The 21,751-nt window shown below is 46.0% G+C and overlaps 1 protein-coding gene and 3 non-coding genes across 6 annotated transcripts in view; all 4 read right to left on the bottom strand.

Moving 5' to 3' along the window:
* PQLC1 (PQ loop repeat containing 1) overlaps window positions 1-10,726 on the bottom strand; it is a 104,732-nt gene extending 94,006 nt beyond the window's left edge. The window contains exons 1-2 of one of the 3 annotated variants that reach the window (XM_006031100.3): window positions 10,542-10,726; window positions 9,072-9,279 (exon numbers count right to left, since the gene is read on the bottom strand). In XM_006031100.3, the coding sequence (XP_006031162.1) occupies window positions 9,072-9,274 (203 nt within the window). In that variant the 5' untranslated portion in view covers window positions 9,275-9,279; window positions 10,542-10,726. Of the gene's footprint in view, window positions 1-9,071; window positions 9,416-10,541 lie in introns of all 3 variants that reach the window. The other 2 variants (XM_025212755.1, XM_025212756.1) reach the window with 2 other exon arrangements.
* A 7,929-nt stretch (window positions 10,727-18,655) lies between these two features.
* TRNAW-CCA lies at window positions 18,656-18,727 on the bottom strand. Its single transcript has one exon. It is a non-coding gene; the product is annotated as a tRNA-Trp (tRNA).
* Window positions 18,728-18,968: 241 nt separating this feature from the next.
* On the bottom strand, window positions 18,969-19,040 carry TRNAW-CCA. The gene has a single exon. It is a non-coding gene; the product is annotated as a tRNA-Trp (tRNA).
* A 271-nt stretch (window positions 19,041-19,311) lies between these two features.
* TRNAW-CCA lies at window positions 19,312-19,383 on the bottom strand. The gene has a single exon. It is a non-coding gene; the product is annotated as a tRNA-Trp (tRNA).
* Window positions 19,384-21,751: the final 2,368 nt, after the last annotated feature.

Below are 21,751 nucleotides of genomic sequence, written 5' to 3'. Positions count from 1 at the left end.
GGAGCTGTAATGTTAAGATTCCCCACCTGCTTTAAGCCAGCTGGAAGCTCAGAATGCTATCACACAGCAAAATAACTATGAAATCTGCAGCATGTGGAGGGCCCAATGGCAGATTTAAAGCACTTTCCATGCTTTTTTTTACTTAAGGTTGCCTATAAACATGCAGAGAGGCTGCTCTGACTCACTGTAATTACAGCACATCAGAGCAGACTCAATTCATCTAATCTGCTGGAGCATAGTAATTACCATGCTCCAGCAGATTCCAGCATCACATGTACCAGTGTCCCCAAGCTGAAAAGTGGTGGCAGGGGCAGTTTAACTAAAGTTCGTTCAACAAGCTTTAGCTAAAGCACTTCCACCACCATTTTTCAGCATGGGGGCACTGATACATGTGATGCTCCAGGTGCTTTAATTAGAGCAGCTCTCGGATCCACTCAAATTAAACCACCTCCACCCCCACTCCCAAAGCATGTGTATAAATGCCCCAAGATGTTAACCATCAGAAACTAAAATGTAGTTCTTGAAGGTGCAACTGTAACAAAATTTTTTAGTAGTATTCAGTGGATCTTCGTCCATGTGAAACTGAGGACTAAAAACCTCATCTAAAGCCAAGTGATTCCAGGCAATTTCTAACAAATCATAAAGTAGGGACCTCAAGAGATCTAATCCAACCAGGGATCAAACCTGCAACCTCGGGGTTATTAGCACCACACACTAACAAACTGAGCTCAATAGCCATGTACCACAACAAGCAGGCTTCTCCATGTAACTCCACCAGTACACTTAATATCAGCTGCAACAATCCTGTTACAGTAGCCCTGAGCCAAACTTGAACAAAAACTGAAAATGTCATTGTAAAACTGACAGACAATCTAAAATACAAGAAGCTGATGAGACCAGCCTCATCTTCAATAAAATCCAGTTTGGTTGTTAATGTTCAAGAGGCAAAAGAACAGTAACTCTTCTTTACTAGGATGCCTTTAAAAACACAACACAAAACTTGATCGCAATTAGGGTGCTGAAACTACCATCTATTGTGCTGCTCTGGCCTCATAATTTCCTAATAATCCCCAAACTATCTGTCTCCATCTATTGCTTCTTTTCTTATAGCTAGATTGTAAGCATCCTAGGGATAGAGACTATGTGTTCTGGTTGTACAGTACCTACCAGTACACTCCTGATCCACAATAAGCACCCCTGGGCATTAAAATAATATGAATAAGTAACAACAATGACCTATGACAGTATTTAAAACTCAGGTCAAATCCTTCTGCTGTAATACAAGAAAGAAACAGCAATAACCTATGACAGCCTTTAAAAATCAGGTCAAGTCCTTCAGCTGTGCAAATAGATTGTAAGCTGGAAGGAAGCCGTTACAATTCAATGCTTTGCTGCCAAGATCATGAGAAGGGAAAATGTTGCAGCAATAAATGGTAGCCAGCAGGAAATGTCACAGAGAAACTCACTTCAAAATTAACTGCCTGGTGAAATCTGCCCTTTGGCATGTGGTCCTTCATAACATAAACTGGTTTAAGTGATCAGAAACTGGTTTAAACCTGTAACAGAACAGAAGCTCAGTCCACATAAACCAGTTTCAAAATGGTTGAAACTGGTTTAAGATAAACCTGGCTGAATATAGTATCAGACTTAATTGATCTGGGTCAAACCAGTTTATGACACTTCTGTCCCAGACCCTGGTTCAAGTTAAATCAGAGTTCCCCAGCATGCTTTCCATCCCTGGGCTGGGCTGGGCTGTCTGCTCCAGAGAGCAGGGCTGGCCTCACCCCTCTGCTCCCTGCCTGGAGCAGTGAGGGCTGGCTGACAGGGGGAAGCCCGGCTGAGGATGCACCTCAGTCTGCAGAGGAGGCGACTGCCCCCCTAGGCAAACTCCAGGTAGGGTCTTGGGCCAGGGAGGAGGGTTAAACACTCCCCCACTCACATTTACAGAGGCACCTGGAAGCAAGAAGAGGAAGTGATGAGCAACCCTGCAGAGTCCTGATACTCTGATGCTGAACTGCAAATCCCAGAGACCTCAGGGGGGCAGCAAGAAAAGAAAGTGAACACATAGCCAGCGAGCTGTGCTGTAGCACCCCCCAGCTTCTGGCCTGAGCCACTGCAGGCATGTGGCTGCATTTCCTGAATCAAAGTAAATGTCTGTTCACTTCTGTTTCAATTTAATCTCTGCAGTTTAGACTAACCTAAAAGACTGAATCAATTCAGCCTCAGGCTTTTTGACTGTCTGTACCTAGCCTCAGGGTTTGCTTCAAGATGAAGAGCAGAGAAGGACAAAACTAAGAAAGACTTCTGCAGTCAATAACTGGGTCTGTTATAGGAGATACATTGGATAGAACAATTTCCCACTACTACATTCTCTTTGCTGGCGGACTCCTTTCAACTTCATCATCAGTTCAGTCTTATAATAATGACCAGCAACTTTTTGCCTGTGAAGCTAAAACAGTCTTGAGAGAGAAGTTTTGCCCAGCCTGCAAATAGTTCTGTCAGCAGCCAGCCCTGGATCACTATCAGAAGCAAAGAACTGGTAAGAATGAGAAAAACAAACAAACAAACATATTTGCAAGTGCCTGCTGTTCTCCTTCATGCTGTGCAAGCTAGTCTGTAAGGTTTTTGGTACAGACATCATCCCTGTGATCTGGGTTTGAACAGCACCTAGTACAACCAGATCCTAGTCCATGGCTTGGGTCCTCATTCTCTACAGTAATAAAAACAAATAATAGTATCAATCAGGGAGCCTAACTTTGGCAACAGTGGGTATATCTACACGTGCCAGTAAAGCGATGTGATAAAATCTGGCGAGTCAGCTGTTCCCAGGTGCAGCATCTGCACATTCAGACGCTACGTCTGGGACCGCAGCAGTTTGAGCCAGGGTAGAGCAGCCCCAGGCTGGCAGGGGACTCAAACGGGGGGAAGAGAGGTCAGCCCCAGGCTCCGGGAGATGGCATCATGTGGTAGATGAGTTGGCTAGGGCACCATGGGATTAGATGGCAGGCAGGGGTCTGGCCCCCTGCTGCCTAGGCTGACCAACAAAATGTACACTCGGGACAGTACTATCTTACGGCAGGGTTAATTAATCTACTGCACTCTAATATGGGCACTTGTGTGGACAGTGATGTTTCTAATATGGGCGCTTGTGTAGGCAACTCTGCAGTAAAGCACACGTGTAGATGTACCCAGTGAAGCAAAAAGCTATGTCTTATTGGGCCAGACACAGATCTCAAATCAATCTGGACCAACTAATTTCAATGAACTCACTTGTCATTGGTTACAAAATACCAGATTCCAGCCCCTTTTGGATAAAACAGAGTGGAGACCAAGTGTAATGGACTTACAAAAATTAAGCTTGCAGGTGAATAATGAACTGAATGTTTACAAATAACATCAGATATAAAAAACGGATATCCCTTAAATTAGCCGCAGCAGCTTTAATGAAGGTCATTGCTTGAAAACAGTTCCAAGCTTGCAGATTTCTTGTTTGGGAAGGGTGTGGGGGTGTAGGCTGAAACCGTTGAGTGACTCAGATCACTGCTCATCAGACACGGTATCCCAGATAATTTAGGAAAAAGTCTGGGTGTAATGTTTGATTGGCTAATTTAAACTGATAGGAACCTTTATCTCCGGGCCCACATATAAGTATTCAAATATATACTACAAGCTCAGAAACTGATGGCATCTTTCCAGTGCCTTTGACTTAGGGGCATCATGCCCACGGTAACCATCATTATTCAGTTAAAGTCAGTTTTCCCATTACAGTTTACACCCAATTTGAGGGCTTACCTCCTCAGAGACTTTAATGCATACCAAAACAGTCATTTAAACATGCAAAACAGATTAAATGGTTCATCTGTTAGTTTGTTTTTTAAAGCAGTCAAAGAAATAATTTTGCGAAATTGTAAAAGAAAAATGGTCTCAGGGAATTACATCTATGAATTACATAAATGTGTTTCCCCTCCCCTTCACCCAACACCCCTCAGTCAAATTTTGAGCAAGTCAGCTGAGGAAATGCAAGTTAGGTTGCATGTCACTATGCCCATCTTACAGCTGGGGAAAACTGAATGCATGAAGGTTAGCTGGCAGGCTAGTGGCACAGCCAGAATAGAAACCAGGTTTCGCAAATCCCAGTCAGTAAGCTCTGTCCATAAGACTGCCAATTTAAAAGGTAAATCTGGTTTCTGTATTTTTTTATTAGTACTACAAAGGCAGCAGCATTTCAACCTGCAATTTAAAACAAACAAACATGGGTAATTTGATATAGCAGTTAGTACTTTTCTCATGGAGAAAACAAAAGATTGCACAACTCAAAAAAATTCCACCCTGCTGGGAACAGCAAGAAGCAATACTATTTTTGACTGACCTTACTCAATAGGAAGTAACTAAAAATGCCTACTATCTACCTTAGGGACGTCCTTCCAATTTCCATTCCTTCAGCTTTCTATTTATTCTGACTAACTTGAAACAAATTCTGAGCAATTTTGATCCCTAAGACATGTACATCAAGCTTAGGAAAAGTCACACGTGAGCGCACACACACACAAGCGCACGACTGGTGGCTCCTGAGTGTAGGGAGGGCACAATTTGTGGGCGGGCCAAAAGCCCCATATCCACTCCTATACTTTTGTGCCATGGCTTAGTGTGTTCCTCTCCCCTCCACCCCCCACCTGCTCAGCAAAAAAACTGCCCCGTTCTAAGCGGTGCCAAGTCAGGAGCCAATCCCAGGGGGGGCATGTGCCCCCCCATTGCCTGTGCATGTGCACACATGCACACAGACGCTAGAAAATTCTTCCCTCCTTGCAATCCCACCAGTCATTCAGGTCCTTCTTCTATATGCTTGGTCCTGCAAGGCAATGAACAACCTAAATGCCAGATTGGAGGCAAGGCCCTGAATGCCATTTCTATCATATCACACCTGATATTTTAGCAGTTACACACAGCATTTTGGTCTACCTACAAACGGAGTAACTCAAAGACAAGCAGCAGACACTTTGTAACAGCAGCATGCATTAGGATGTCAAATAGGTTCTCAAAAGGGATAAAAGTCTACCAACACAATACTTCTAAAGCCAGAACAGACATTAAATGATCAGAAAATGTATTGTAGGAAGGACCTGTCTTGGCATAGGCATAGACCATATGATCCAATCAGAGGCTTAAAAAAGAAAAAACAAGTAGTAGTCATTTAACTACTACAATGCAATGACAACAAAATAATAAATAATCCTGGTTTTAGTGTCCAGACAGTCATGTTCTTTGAGTGTTGATCTTGTCTAGACTGGTCACAAAGCAACACCAGCAGTCAGATATACATGTCCCATGGATGAAAGAATTATCACAAAACTAAATATCAGTTAAATATTGTATAGCAAATATAATAAGTCACCAACCTGCTCCATGACAAGTTAACACATTATATGCACGTTGATATGATTAAGAGAATGTATCTTTTAAAAAATGAATCTTGCATTTGCATACTTCCCTCACACACATTTGAAGACTGTTACCCCACCAAAAAACCCAAAAAACCTCTCAGCACTTAACTGTCTTACAGTGGAATAGATACCTTAAATCTTGAGGAAATAAATAACCTAAGGAAACACAATGCTGTTTTAAAATCATAACAATTGTTTTACAGTGATGCCAAACATCTCTGTATCAGTGGAACTACTTGCATAGTACAGGACTATTCACTATGAGCAAGGGTGGAAGAATCAGAAACTTCAGGCTGGGCAAACTAAGAGTGTATAGAACTTCACCCAAGGAACCTTGTCTGCCTAGAACTTCACTGAACTTCATTTTAATGAGAGTGGCTGCATCATACACTTTAAGCATGTTATAGAATACATCCAGTTTATAGCTCTGACAACACTCTGAATCATGTCTGTGTGTCCTGGTCCCAGCTGAGGCCATCCATTCAAAGCAACGCAAGGGGTCTTTCAAGGGATCAGAGGGCAGAACAAACACAAAGCTAATGTCCTTTAATGCAGTGTTTCTCAACCAATGGGTCACAAAAATATATGAAAGGGTTGTGGACAAACTTTCAAAATGGATTCTCCTTTAAAGAAGAAAAACATGGGAAACTTGCAAGGGGTTGCTTGGGGCTGCTTGGAGCCCCCCCTGCCCCACACACACATCTTCCCAACACAACCACCCCCCCTGCCCACACACTGTGGGGCTGGGGGCGGGGGGCAGCGGGTCAGGAGTGAGGGGCACTGGGTCAGGACTGGCCACTGATGTTTACAAAAGGGTCCTGGTACAAGAAAAGATGGAGAACCACTGCTTTAAACAGATCCATCAATAATGTATAAATACTGAGAGAAGCCACATAAGCCATCACAACCAGGTTAAAATACGTATTATAATAAAGACCCATTTCCTCTCTAAATTTACACATTAGACATGGAAGTTTTCTTACCTGAAATTTGATTTTTCATTATTTACACAATTTACTAGGGGTTAACCGACAGATTTTTGGGGCCGATACCAATAGGCAATTTTGAAGAAGGCAGATTGGCCAATACCGATCCAATTTCCAATACGCAGCTCTTCAGCTTGAAAAGCTGCATCTAGCTGGTATGTCTGGTGTGGTAGAAAGGGAGGGAAAGGGGTGGAGGAGCAGATCAAGGCCCCTGAGGTGAGGGAGGGAATGGGAATGGCGCTGGGGCTGACCAGCTGGGGCAGGGAGGGGCATGGGACAGAGTAACAAGCAGTTTGTCCTGGTGGCAGGGCGTGTGACCCCCCCCCCGATCTGCATGGTGGAGGACAGGCTGCAGCTGCAGGCTGGGGCTGGGGCCGAGGCCAGGGTGAGCATGGGACAGAGGTGCAGCTCGTCACAGGGGCACAGCTCCTACCACTGTGCGCAGCTCATTGAGTGCTTGTCTGGCGGCTTCATTGAGTGTTTGTCTGGCGGCCCCTGCCGCTGCTCCCGTCACTCGTCTGGAGTGTGCCCCCAGATCTGCCCAGACAGGAAAAGCCCAGCCTCAGCCCCACCCCCGGATAAGTGACAGGAGCAGCGGTGGGAGCTGCCAGACGAGCACCAGACGAGCCACGCAGTGGTGGGAACTGCTCCTTCCCGCATCCCGTGCGCGCTCCAGCTGGGCAACCTCTGCCCAGCCCCAAACCCCAACTCCACACCTTCCCACACTGAAGGGGCCTTGATCTGCGCCCCCATGTCCCTTCCCCCTCCCACCACACCAAACTGACCAGCTGCCTGCAGCACTCCACGCTGCCGGCTTTGCTCCTCGCTGAATACGTGCTGTGCTGCAGCTGCGGCTGCGTACATGCATTTATCAGATAAATTATTGGCCACATTGGGCCGATTTCCAATACAGAAAATTTTCTTTATACTGGTGCTGATCCAATATCAGACCAATGTATCGGTGCACCTCTACTATTTACTTTTTACATCTGTCTCAGACTGAGTGCTTACGATAGACTAAAGTTAAGGATTTTTTAATTTCATAGTGAGCCTCATCCTAAAATGACAATTCACAAATGCCCAGCAACTGTACAGTTCCTCCATGCCACTGACAGTACTTACATACACTTAAATGCGAAGTACTGATGTATTCTAACTGCCTCTAGTGTCACAAGTGTTTGCACAGTTTTAAAAATATAATGTTTACTTTGACCTTTCCACTTCTCATTTTTTTTCTCCCTCACTCATCAGTTCGGTTCCTTCCCCCCCCCGCACATTAGTCCATTAGTTGCTTTCTCTCTCTGCTTCCTGCTTATGCTTCTCTGCCATTGGTTCTTGTCTTCTCTTGTACTTATCTCCTGCCTCCTGCTCCCCGGTAAATACAGCTCCAGCCCCACAAGTAGTTCCGATCCCACTACTGACGGCTCCCTACATCTCACTCTAGCTCTGGTCTCAGAGGACAACCCCCATTTCCTCTACTCCTCAGCATCAGATTTTTTAGATGCTTTTATAAGAACCCAGGATGCTTTTTCCAATTAAAAGCCTGAAGGAACTTTAGAAGCAGTTGGAAACAAATAGGTCAGGAGTGGCTCCTCCTATCAGCTCTCTGCAGATTATGTGCAATGCTCCATTAGCCAAATTACTCTCAGATTAGTTTTTTCTATTTGCATTCACTTTCCAATCAATTACACATTTAGTTTCCCAGGTGTGCTCACTCACCAGTGCAGGAATATTCAAGTTACAAAAAAAAAAAAAAATGCAGAGGAACATAATTTTCTAAAATGTATTTTTACAAGCAGGGAAAGAAGCTGTGGAAATATTTAATTTTACTCCATAAACACAAAACAGAAAATCTGTTTCAAAATCTAGATTTTGAATGTCAAGAGTACTTTCTACATGAGTGTTTTCTAAAACACATCTGTTTTTATACAGGATCTTCTTTATTTTAGGTTGCTTTTTAAAAGAGTGGTTCTTAAATTTTTCAGCACTGTGAGGTGCTCTTGTCCCTATGAAGCCCATCCATGGGACTTCACATGCCTGCAGGAACTACTGGTGTGAAACCACACTAACTGCAATGGAGATGACTAAGGATCCTGGTTTTCTGACAAAATAATTCCCCATTTTTGGATTTAAAAAAGTAACCCAAAATCCACATTTTCCCATGATTAAAATTTAATATAATTTTTAATGATGGAAGGATGTGGATTTTGGGTTACTTTTTTTAATCTGAAAATTGGGGGGGGGGGGTGTTAATCAGAGAAAGCCAGGATCCCTGAAGATGACACATATAGAACAACATTATATTTTGCAATGTAACATGAATGGGAAGAGAAGGGAATGAAAAGGGAAAGATGTATTATGGATTAATCCAATTCTGAGCTACACTAGTGCCCTCTTTCAACCTAAGAGGATGAGGCTTTGAAGTGTAACTTATTAACGCTGATAATCTCACTAGGAAGATGCAAACAGATCAAGCTTGTGCAGTAAATTCCTCTAAGGTTAGTGCAAATACATCTACTTACACTGGGACTGTAATTAACCTTACCTCTTTATAGTTGCATCCTTGGAGATTTTGCACCCAAAGCTTTGTAATCAGTATATAAAACTGGCTTGAAAAGGGGGAAGAAAAGAGTTACCTACTTACCAAAAAAGTATCCTTAAAATATTTGCAACCAATAATACTAGACACACGTAAGTGGAGAAGCCCTCTGCATTCTGTGTCCTTTTGATGTCTCTGTACTGGGGGATGTATGGCACCACACCTCCAAAAACCATGGCACCAGCTGCACCCCAGGAAACCAGCTGCTGCATGGGAACCACCAGCCACTCCAAGCCATTTGTCTCCATGACAGCTGGAAGAAAAGAATGTAGCACCAGGACAGATGCAAACAAAGGGTCTCTTTTCACTTCTTCCTCAGACTTGGTTGATTTTAGTCATACACCTGGGGCGATCTCCTGCCATGCTTATGTCATCCCTTACACTGTAACCTAAAGAAAGGAAGCAGGAGGGAAATGTAAATAACCTGTCAGCAGAAATACAAGCCCCAAGCCCTACATAAGTGCCCGATCAGGTCAGAACTCCAGCTACAGTACCAGGAGTGAGTCCTGCAGTAGGAAAAAAGCAGCGAGCAGGGTCAAATACAGTACACCAAGTTCTATCACTGAGCCCAGACTCATCTGGTCACCAATGAAGAGGAGTTATTTTATGCTGGGTCACTTCATTTTGTAGGACTGCAATCCTTATGAAAAGCACTGATTTGAAAGCTCTGACAACCAATGTCCTGAATACCCACAAAACAGGTACGGCACAGCACAAGCTTTCCCACGTTCTTCAATGGGCTTCAGTCCCAACTCCAACAACCAAGACCAGGAGGGAGAAAGCAGTTCAGACTCGCTCAGCCCTAGGCTTCTTTCCCACGAAAACCAAGAGGAATGCAGATTATACAGAGCTGGCTGCAAGATGGGGACACTGCTCCCCTGGCTGCCAGACCAAGCTCATCTCACACAGCCCACAGTGGAGTTCTCGTGGTTTGGCCTTCTGGCTTACAGACGAGGATGCCTACAGCCAGCTCCGTTATGTACAGCCACCGCACAAACCCTCAGACTTCTTTCAAATTACCACCACAAAAAGAAAAGAAAAAAAAAAAAATCACAGGTTGGGCAAAGCGTGGGTGCTGGGAGCAGAGCAGGGAGGTCAAAAAGAGCTGGGAAATAAATTGGCATTTCACTGCCACATGGATCAGGAGGGTGGGGGAGATGGGGATAAACGACCAGCAGGGGAAAAGGACCAGCAAGAACATTACCAATGCCAACGCAGGGCGGGGAGCTGGAGGCCAGGGCAAAGGGGTCACTGGAGAAAAAGAGAGGTTGATCTTGATCCCCACACCCCTTAGCACAGCAGGGTGGTACTTTCCATGCTATTCCTCACCCCCCTCCTCCGACAGGCAGGGTTGAGGGTCGGGGCCTCTCTGCAGCCTGCCCCCATCCCAGGGGCGCAGAGGACAGGGCAGGTCTTGCCTGGCCCATGCACCTGAGCCTCTTCATGGCCCTGCCTGCCCGCCCGCACGTCCCCGGCAGGGATGGGACGAAAGCCCTCTCAGCCCCCGCCTCTCACCTCGGGCCGCAGCAGCAGTCAGGCCTCGGGGGGGCAGCGGGCAGAACCAGGCCCCTCCGCGCCCGAGTCACTCATCCCCCTGCCCACCGCGTTCCGAGACATTCACCAGCGCCCGGGGCTGCCTCTGTGACGTCACAATCCCAGTAGCGTCATGAAAGCCCCGCCCCCTCCGCTGCCGCCCTGCCGCCTTTCCCCAGGTCCTAGAGCCGCCTAGATGAGGCAGCGTACTAGAGAAGGAGAGGGAAGTGTAGGTGAGAGACAGCCCGCCCCCGCCGCCTCTGCGATCTCAGGCTCCCGGGGACCGGGATTGACGTGATGGCATCACAGCAGAGCCCCAGTTTACGCTGTGCTCGGCGCTGTACAAACAGGGCACAAAAAGAGCCTCCTCCTCCAGTCTAGTCAAATGCTCAAGTGACTTGATTAGGCAAGTCAGTTCCATCCAGGAAGCGCATTCCTTCACTCCAGCCAGGAAGAGCACACACCAACTGCAGAAGCTTCCTCAGCCTGATGAAGGGTTTTTAAACCGGAAAGCTTGCTAAGAACATTTTTTTCCAGCTGTTTAAGTTGGTCTAATAAAAGGTATCAGATTCACCCAAAGAACCTTGATTAGGCAAGGAAGGGTGCTTTACTCAAGATGCAGACAGTAGGCAGCAGAAAGGCCAAAGGAGGAAATGATGATGGATTACTCTTCTTATCCACTGCAGGCATGAGATAGTGCAGAGAATTTAAGGCCCCCGCCCTTTGACCCCCCTCCACCAATAACAAGAGGAGCTGACCCTCTGCATGTGCTCACATGCTTCTCTCCCATTCTTCTCAGTGTTTTTTGACTTCCCAGATTATGGTCCTGTCCTTTTAAGTTTCCTTCCTGAAGAGTTGTCAGGCCTCCCAAAAAGCCTCCATGTACCAGGTTTCCTGCTCTCCCTTGTTTTTTGCCTCCCCCCAGCATATCTTCAAGAGGTCACCTGACCCCCAGTTGTCTTTTCTGCTTGGCACAGGGGGCTGGACCCAATGATCTTCCAAGGTCCCTTCCAGCCTTACAATTATGAATCTATAAATCCAAGTATGCTAATAAACACATTTATTCACATACACCAAAACTACTGTTTACAGTCTCATTCAAAAACCTTCCCCTGAACATATGGAGGCTTTGCGTTATTTTGCTAGAGCTACTCAAAACATGGGGATGATTTTTCTGAAGGAGGGAAATATAAGATGTACTTTTTTTTCCAATCAAAAATTCAACCAGCTTTAGCTTTCCCTGTCCTAATGTGGGACAGGACAGAAATGAGGACCCAGGACTGTTGGGGAAGAAAACGAATGACTCAGAACTAAAACGAACTATGTTTAGTGGAAGTTAAATACTAAGCTGAAGAAGGTGGCAATGTTTGAACAAACTGAGAACAATGCTTTTAGACGATCAAACTTAAAAGTAGTTGCATCACTATTTCCATTTTCTGTTTCAGACTCTCGTGCCTTGCACTCCCTGTAGTCTTTCTCAGTACTCATCACATTTCACAATGTAGAGTGAGTTTTCTGCAACAGAATTTTGGGCTGCCTTGCCTTGTGGTGAGCTTAGGAAGGTAAAGATCTGCCTGCTTCAGTGCCTCTAGATACCTTAATTTTTCTGCCATAAGATTTGTTTCTGCACAGTACAACTAATCCATACCTTCTCACAGCGTATTATTCTAGCATTAAAATGTACAGTGGTATATAAGCTACATATTCATAAGGAGAAGAGTTAGGTGTCAGCATTAATAAAAGACATACCTGAGCTATTGTGCTGTGGATACAACTGAACACTGGTTTGTAGCTGCCTTAACCTCTTGTGTGGTTAACATTCAATGCCATGACCCACTCTTCAATTTGCTGAAGTGAAAGATGCACAAGGAATTATCTTCTATTAATGGCATAGCTAGATGCTCATAGCTCTGCATGGATACAAAACTCTTAATTAAGACCAAACTGTTCAAGAACAGCAGGGACCACCTCCACCATAGGAACCTCTGATTCATTCCCACTTCACACAACTGGATATGTTATTGGGCTGTTGTTGCTCTCTCATGTTTGGATGGCAAGCGAGGCTGCCCAGAGATATGTGTGTTTGAACATCACAGAATGCATCACCAGCAGTATCATGGCATTGACTTCAGTATTGCAGTCAGGTAACAGAAAAAGAGTAAGCTTCCCACCTGCCATGCAGAAGTGACAACGCTAACCAGCTATTGTGGCTGTGGCAAGAGTAGAATTGTCTGCTGGAGAAGTAGTGCTCATCTGAAACTTGAGAAACAATTGCTCATGCATGAAAGACTTGTCTTTGTCTTGTCAATGAAGAGTTCAGTCACTTGCATATCTCAGCACAACCAGAGAAGGGGAATAGACCTAAGCAGACCTTATGTGGATTTCTTTTTCTAGCTATTGGATAATCAGGAAGGAGAGAATCAATTCCTTACCTAAAAAGACCCTGTACTAAAAGCAGAGTCTATTAGAGAAATAGCTCCATTCAACTGCAGGTCATGAATCCATCTACATCAGTCATTGCATCATGTATCAGTGAATCAGAAGGTGAGCATATTTCTCCCAGGGTGTGGAGGAACTTCTGATACAAATCCCACCTGTTTTTGGAACTGCACTGCCTGCTGAAATGACAAGAGCAGAGAGTATATTTCATGTGAGCTCTTAGAAGGGTTATATAAAGCTTTTTATTATTTACTGACTTAATATTAGTGCTATAGGGGAAATGAAAATGAATATGCAAGCATCATTGGCTATAAGCCAGGAGCTAACATGTATAATATTGCTGAAAAAGTAGTATCAAGGACCATAGTGATACAGTCTTGGATACTACTTGGCCAAAGAACAGCAATAACCATGTTTTTAGATTAAGAAAATCCAATAGCAATTATACCTATCAGAAAGCATGCTTTCTTTAAGCAAAATTAAAAGTGGTAAACAGATCACAGACATTATAAATGGAGTTCAGTTTAGATTTAGTACTGTTGACAACTTCCTACAACTTTGTTCCATAAATTACTATTCTATATTAGGCCAAAAGAAGTACGCTCACCTGTGATCCTGCAACTGAACCCATGTGGGCCTATCACAGGTAGAAAATCAGCAAAAGTAGTGAAGTGAATGAGTCAGCACACATAGGTCCAGTTTTAAGAGCGGAGCCTTAGTAAATTTTTCACGATGATTTTTGCTGTGCTTCTTAGAGAACTATTTGCTGCAGGTGGATTATTTGTAGTAGCAAGGGTGCCCCACTGCTGCAGTACCCTGAGCATATAGGCAGCCTGTGGGCCTTATCTACTGATTGAAAAATATAGAGAGAGATAATAAAAGCACCATGTGGGCTGTGTTTGACAAATGCTGACAAATATTTGACAAATCCACACAAACAAGTGGAAAAGGAGCCTTAAATGGAGTCCAAACCATACAGCACAGGTTTCAAACAAATCTCCTGGTTGTACAATGAATGTTTGAATGCAGAAAATACTGTATGAAAATTCTTGAGGTTGCCAGCACACCTTTCAGTTATCACCATAGCCATACTAAACAAATACATTCATGGTGTGATTTTGAAAGAGTATTAACAAATATTTCTAAACCCTACAGCATGTTTAAGTAGGTCAGCTCACTCACTCATTCCCATCAAGATGTAAATACTACAGCTGAGTCCAGGCTCTCTCCCACCCCACCCACGCATCAAGATCTGGTTTCTCTAATGATTTCATCTTTCTGCTGGGTAGAAAAGATATTTCCTCACAAAACAACAATAATCCCACGATCTCATGCTCCACCCAACAGTCCCTTCATTACTTTACTAACATGGAGCTTAATGGTGCTACAAAAATACATTTATGATGTCGGAAGTCACCAGATGGTGACTTCTGCTCACAAACAGGGAAGAATTGGTGATAAATGTAGTAGTGGATGGCGACTTGGGCAGCAGTGACCATGAGATGATTGAGTTCAGGATCCTGAGGAAAGGAAGAAAGGACCCTGGACTTCAGAAAAGAAGACTTCAACTTGCTCAGGGAACTCATGGGCAGAATCCCCTGGGAAGCCAGACTGAGGGGGAGAGGAGTCCAGGAGAGCTGGCTGTACTTCAGAGAAGCCTTACGAAGAGTACAGGAGCAGTCCATCCCAATGTGCAGGAAGACTCACAAGTATAGCAAAAGACCAGCTTGGCTTAACAGGGAACTGGAGCTTTGGGCTCAGAGGGTGGTAATCAATAGCTTGATATCTAGTTGGCAGCTGGTATCAAGTGGAGTGCCCCAGGGGGTTGGTCTTGGGGCCAGTTTTGTTTAATATCTTCATCAACGACCTAGAAAATGGGATGGACTGCACTCTCAGCAAGTTTGCAGATTACACCAAACTGGGGAGAGTAGTAGATTCAGGGCTAGGATTCAGAGTGACCTAGACAAATTGGAGGATTAGGCCAAAAGAAATCCTATCAAGTTCAACAAGGACAAGCGCAAAGTCCTGTATTTAGGATGGAACAATCCTATGCACCAGTACAGTCGGGGGGCTGACTGGCTGGGCAGCAGCTCTGCAGAAAAGGAGCTGGAGGTTACAATGGACAATAGCCTGAATATAAGCCAGCTGCGTGCCCTTGTCACCAAGAAGTCTAACAGTATACTAGGCTACGTTGATAGGAGTGTTGCCAGCAGGTCAAGGGAAGTGATTATTCCCCTCTATTCTGCATTGGTGAGGCCTCATCTGGAGTACTGTGTTCATTTTTGGGCCCCCCACTACAGAAAGGATGTGGACAATTGGAGAGAGTCCAGTGGAGGACAACAAAAATGGTGAGGGGTTTGGGGGAACATGACATATGAGGAAAGACTGAGGGAACTGGGCTTATTTAGTCTAGAGAAGAGGAGTCTGAGAGGGTATTTAATAGCAGCCTTCAACTACCTGAAGACGGGGTTCAAAAGAGGATGGAGCTAAACTGTTCTCAGCAGTGGGAGATGACAGAACAAGGAGCAACAGTCTCAAGTTGCAGCAAGGGAAGTTTAGGTTAGATATTATGAAGAATTTCCTAATATCTAACCTAAACTTCCCTTGCTGCAACTTGAGACTGTTGCTTTCTCACTAAGAGAATAGTAAAACACTGGAACAGGTTACCCAGAGTGGTGGTGGAAGCTCCATCCTTGGAGGTTTTCAAAACCCAGCTAGACAAAGCTTTGCCTGGGATGATCTTGCTGGGAATGGTCCTACTTTGAGCAAGGGGTTGAACTAGATGACCTCCTGAGGTCCCTTCCAACCCTAACTTTCTATGATTCTATGGTATGATAGCTCCAATTAAGGCCTGCTCTCAGAAATTTTGCTTAACAAGTGCCTGTTGTTGCCATGGGGCAGCTTTTAGAAGGTGTTACTAGTTGGGCTGGAGTCCTTCCATTGAATTCAGTGGTCTTTGAAGTTTGAAACAGCATCAGGAAAGTATGTTCTACTTAAGACAGAAAGGAAACCTCCTAGGCAGAGAAGGAACCTCCTAGGCATAGCTAGTGCTTATAGGGTACCCATACACATAGAACATGAAATAAAATCAAGTGTACATGTCTCACAAGACAACCACTCTCTCTCCAGTCTCTCAGTTCTACTCCTCAAAGGGAATTTACAAAACGCCTTTCGTAGACAAGCCTAGGAACTTAATTTCACATATCCGCTGGATACAAAAAATCATGCACTAATTATAGAAATTGGATTTATGGCACATTATAACCTGTCTGCCATCTGATAACCCCAGGTAACCTTTCTACATTTTACCTGCTATGCTACATTTTATCACAGGTCAACATTCCCTTCTTTGGTCCCCCCCCCTACCCCCACATGTCTCACACCCAATAACTCCTATCCCCTCTGATCTTTCCTGCCCTGTATTTGCATTTTCACAGACCTGCATTTTGCATATTGGCTTAAGCTTCTATTCGACCCTAGAGGGTACACAGATACCAGCAGACTCTGAAGGGTCAGTCTGAAGAAGGGTGTTTGTGCTCAAAAGCTTGTAAAAAAAATGTTTCCAACTATTTGGTTGTTCTAATAAAAGATGTCATATTTGCCCAAATAAACTTGTCTGCCTATGTCCTTAGACCAACACAGCTACAACCAACACTCCTGAAAGAAGTTATTCTCTTTACACATTAGACACTGGCCATGTCTACATGAGTGGCAGACTGTGCAGTTGTTACTGTGTAGTACTTGCTTATGCAAGAACTAAATGACAGTGCAGTAACTAGTGTTACTGCATAGTACAGTCACCGCATGATTTTTTTCTGACACTACTGCACAATAACAATGAGCTACTGTTACTACTGTGCAGTATCATTGCATCACGGTTAGTGCCCAGCAATGCTACTACGTGGTAACAACGCACTACTGCACAGTGGGCACATCTACACATGCACACTTACTGCACAGTAACCAAAATGACTGTACAGTACAGGCACGGATCTATATGAGCACACTTGTACTGCACAATAAATATGACAACTTATGCAGACTTGGGCGTAAATGTATATGTGGACATGTCCAGTGAGAAGGAGCAAGCACACACCGGCAGGGGCAGGGGGTAAGGTGTGGGAATTAGAAGAAAAGGACGTATCTGTGGTTTAACGCACAGCTACTTGTGACCTGCAGTCAGACACACTGCCCTGGCACACTAAGGTTATCAGAAATAGCCCTCTGCTGTGCCTCCCCTTCAAGACCAAGCAGTCACAGCTTTGTGACATTTTCCCAGTATCTTGTAGAAGGTTTCATGGCATGGGAGCAGGCAAAGTGCTTTTCCCACTGCTTCTTATATTATACCCAAGATGTCTCTGGGGGCTTTTATTTGATCTGAAGAAGTACAAGAGAAGCCAAAGCTAGTTCCTCCAAACTATACTGTGATTTATTGGGATGTCATCATCAGTCGCACAATATTCACAAGACCAGCTACATACAACAGAGAATACATACATTCACTACCTGGTGGGAAGCCCTCAGAAACCTTCCTCCAGGCTTCAGACAATTTCCAGTCTCTGCCTTTGTGTGGGGGAGTTTTATACAGTTCAGGTTTCTGCACTCCTGCCCATTCCTCTGAGATAAGGGTCTCTTGGCCAATTCAGGAGGGAGCAAGGAAACTGAGTCAGGGGTTTGTGACCATTGTTCTTTCCTAGGGTGGCCTTATTAGCCTTGGGTGTGATCACTGGCCTGTGCATCTTGACTCCCTTGAAACTGTCCCTCACAATCTGCTTCTGTCACAGGCTAAGCATTGGGATTCAGGCCGGACTGCTCCTGGGGACAGGAGTATAGTGACACACAGAGCCCAGCCAAAAGCAGGAGGGGCCTCCAGGACTCCCCACACCCCTTCCTAGTACCTTGGGGCAGGTTTCACAGCTAAGGGGCCAGGCAAAGAGCTTTCCCTGCTGCCCCTTCCAAAAGGCACAGTGCAGATGGGCATGAGAGGCAGCAGTGCTTTGCAACAGACAGCAAAGCCTGAATTGCCCGGGACCAGAAGACAGAGGGGACCAGAAGGCAGCTACACATTGGCATGTCACTTGTGAGAGCCTGCCAAGCTGCTCCCAAAACGCACGCACACACACACAGTGAGCATATCCCACCTAAGGCGAGCACAGGCACATACACACACACTCCTAGGGTGAGCACACACACTCACAGACACAAACACACCTCCTAGGGTGGGCGTACATACATGCATACACACCCAGGGCAAATCTCTGTGTGTGCACACCCTCCTAGGACACACACATCCCCCTAGGATGAGCACACACGCAGCTAGGGTGAGCAGACCCCCACTAAGGTGAGTGCATGCACACACAAACACACACACCTGCAAGGGTGAGTTCACATGCACGCATACACACGCACCGAGGGCAAGCGTGCATGCGCTTTCAGAACGAGGAAAATTGGCCGGCTCCTCGGGCAAGGAGGGGCGGCAGCAAGTGGGGCGGGTCCGCGCAGGCAGATCTGGCCACGCCGCCTCCCGCCAGCCCATGACCACGGTCGATTTCCCCCTTCCTTGCCTTTGCAGCATATGCAGTGCCCCCATCCCCCCGCACAAGGGAACAAGCCGCCCTCCTCTGCGAGCAACGGCTGTGAGAGGCAGAAAAAGGAAATGACCCCGGTGTGATTTGAACACACAACCTTCTGATCTGGAGTCAGACGCGCTACCGTTGCGCCACGAGGCCGCACGGGGAGTGTTTCTTCCTGGTCCTTGGAAGACTGCGTCCCTGGCACAGCCTGTAGTTCCCGCCTCTGCAAAGCTGCGGCCCGGCAGCTTCCCCCGCTCCCCCAACCGCGCACCCACGGGGCTGCCACCCACCCACCCCCTGGCTGAGGCAGGCCCCCCCGCCCCCAAATCAGTGCCTACTAAACACGCCTGGCACCTCCCAGCTTGCTGAGGGAAAAGGTATCACCTTTTCCCACCGCTGACCCCGGTGTGATTTGAACACACAGCCTTCTGATCTGGAGTCAGACGCGCTGCCGTTGCGCCACGGAGTCAGCTACAGACGAAAAAAAAGCCACACCTCCCCCCTCATTTTTTTGAGTTAAACCCCTAGCCTAAAGAGTGTCTCCCTCCTGCTGGTACATGAAGAAAGTAAGCCCTGGTCGTGGTTGAGCCTTCCCCACAGCACCGCTCCCCATAGCTCTCTGCTTCTGCTGCTCGCAGCCCCAAGAGAAGCAGAGGGGGAGGCCAAGGCAGAGACAAATACACGAAGGGAGCCCTGCACTATATTGTCCTTGACAGAATTGGGTCCAAAACAGGCAGTTATGACCCTGGTGTGATTTGAACACACAGCCTTCTGATCTGGAGTCAGACACGCAGCCATTGCGCCACAAGGTCAGCTGAACACAAGGTGGCACTGGCCCTCCCTTTCCCTGAACCACCACAGGGCCTGCCCGCCCTGCCACTGTCCTGGGACCTCCAGGCTCCCCCTACTCAATCCTTCTTAAGAGAAATGCTTCCCACAAAGCGCACTACAGAAAGCAACCCAGAGGGGCAAGAAGGGGATCGAGGAGCTGAGCCCCCATGGCTTCACACTGCTGTGCTAGAGGCGCTGGTGACAGCCTCCAAAGGGAACCCAGGAGCCTGGGGAGCGTCCCTTCTGCAAACACCTTCATTTCATCAGAGCCGTTTCCTTCCATGTCTTCTAATATTTTCCACTGGCTTAAAAAAATAGACAACTAGTTTGATTCAGATCTCAGCATTTTCTCTAGCAGCAACCTCGAGACCTTACAGAGGACAAGCCCATTGTCCTGCATGAAGTACTTGTGAAGCATCCAAATTACCACTTTGACACTTCCTCTGCCTGACCAAGGGTGTTTGTGCATGAAAGTTTGCAAAGAACATTTTTTCCAACTATTTGGTCTCATAAAAGATCCTTGTGAATCTGAGTTTGGATCTTAGCATGGCACTAATAGCCTTTTCCCTGCTTGATCCAAGGCTCTTGATGTCCTCCATCCCAAGGTGATTTTGACTTCCATGTACCTTCTAAGCAGGAGGAGATAAATCTTTGCTTGACTGACTATCTTTTACTGTTGGCTTTAGTCTGCTGGTTTTAGTTTAGTCTTACATACAGTGCTGTAGTACAGAGGTTCCTAACCCCTGGGCCACAGCCTGGTACCAGGCTGTTAAGGGATGGCTGCCGGTCTGCAGGAGGGTTGGCTGCCAGTCCAGAAGTGACCGGCAGACTGCAAAGCAGCAGCCAACACTTTTTTATACTGAGTATAAATAAGTTATGAACATGGCTGAGCTGCTTGATTGCCATAGGGAGGAACTCTCAAATGAGGATCTTCTCGAGCTGGATAAGGAGCGCCATGAAGAGGAAGAGCCCATGGAAGAAAATGAAAGGCTCTCCCAATGAGTTCTCACGATGAAAGGCATGGCTGATGCGTTCAGACTTTTGGATGGTTACCTAGCCTTTGACGAAAACGACCCCAATCGTGAAAGAAGCGCTAAGGTTGCTGGGCTGATGAAGGAAGCCAATGCCTGCTACACAGAGCTTTACAGGGAGAAGTGACGCTGCTCAGTGCAGTCTTCCTTGGACAAGTTCTTCAGGAAGTGGGACAGCACTATCTTGAGTCAATCAACCAATTCTCAGCCCTCCACTTCTCGGGGAGAGCCAGCCACTTCTGGGGAGAGATGTCACCACCATCTTTTGATATGTTCCACCTGGATGAAGACTCAGCTCCCCATTGATGGATGGATTGAAGATTGCTGTATTTCCATTTTGTACTTTTTGTGTGCATTTCTTATAATGTAACTGAATAAATATGTTTACAATGTTTTTGTAGTATATAAAGTATTGGTTGAAAAAGGTTTTATTTTGGTACCTTTGGTGTCATAAATGTGAGGTCTAAGGAATGCAACCCTTCACTTTTCTATTATTTCCTATGGGAAAATTCACCTCAAGTCGCGCAAATTCGACATATGCGAGATTTCTCAGGAACGCAATATACACGTAAATCGGGAGTCTACTGTAAATTGGATTTTGGACTAATCAACTGCAGATTAAACCCACTGCCTGTTTTTAGCCCTTGTAATTTGGAGGCTGGATGCACCCAGAGCACGCAGGAGGTTCCTGCTAAGAATGAGTCTTACACCTTGCAAAGGATGACTGTCACTATAGGTTGGGCAGGCCAGGTAAGGATGACAAGGGAGTCAGGGGCTGGAGGGGAAGAGCTGCACATGTGAGCAGCTTTACTGCAAGCACTTTCTGCCCTGAGCCTGCAGTGCCCACAGGCAGTCCCAGCCTTCCAAAGCACAATTAATCTTCCCTTCGCTTCCTAAGCTAAAAGTGCTGTGATTGAAAGTAAAAAAAGCCTCTGCACATCTTAGACCCTCTTCACTTGTTAAAGTTAGGGGTAGGAAGTGGGCCAGGTTTGGAGCTGTCTTTCTGGCTGGGGGTGGTAGGAGTCATGGAGCTATGTTTAGGTCACTGGTAGGCAGGGAAGTCCAGGTTCCTATCCTGCTCTTGCACTCGCCACAAAGGAGGCATCTGGGGTTGCTGCCCCAGTTGCACCCCCTTCCCCCAGTTACATTACCATTAGTGGCCTTCCCCTCTCCTCTCTGCCTCCCCTTTGCTGGGCACCATGATTTCATCCCCTTCCCATCTCACAACCCCACCTCACCCCATTCATCCACCTTTACCTACGCCTTGTTTAAATGAGCAAGAAACACAAATCTCCACACATGCTGGTTGGGAATGTGG

This window comes from Alligator sinensis, unplaced genomic scaffold, assembly GCF_000455745.1.
Source record: "Alligator sinensis unplaced genomic scaffold, ASM45574v1 scaffold969_2, whole genome shotgun sequence".
Classification (NCBI taxonomy): Eukaryota; Metazoa; Chordata; order Crocodylia; family Alligatoridae; genus Alligator; species Alligator sinensis.
This window is presented reverse-complemented; position numbering and strand designations above follow the sequence as displayed.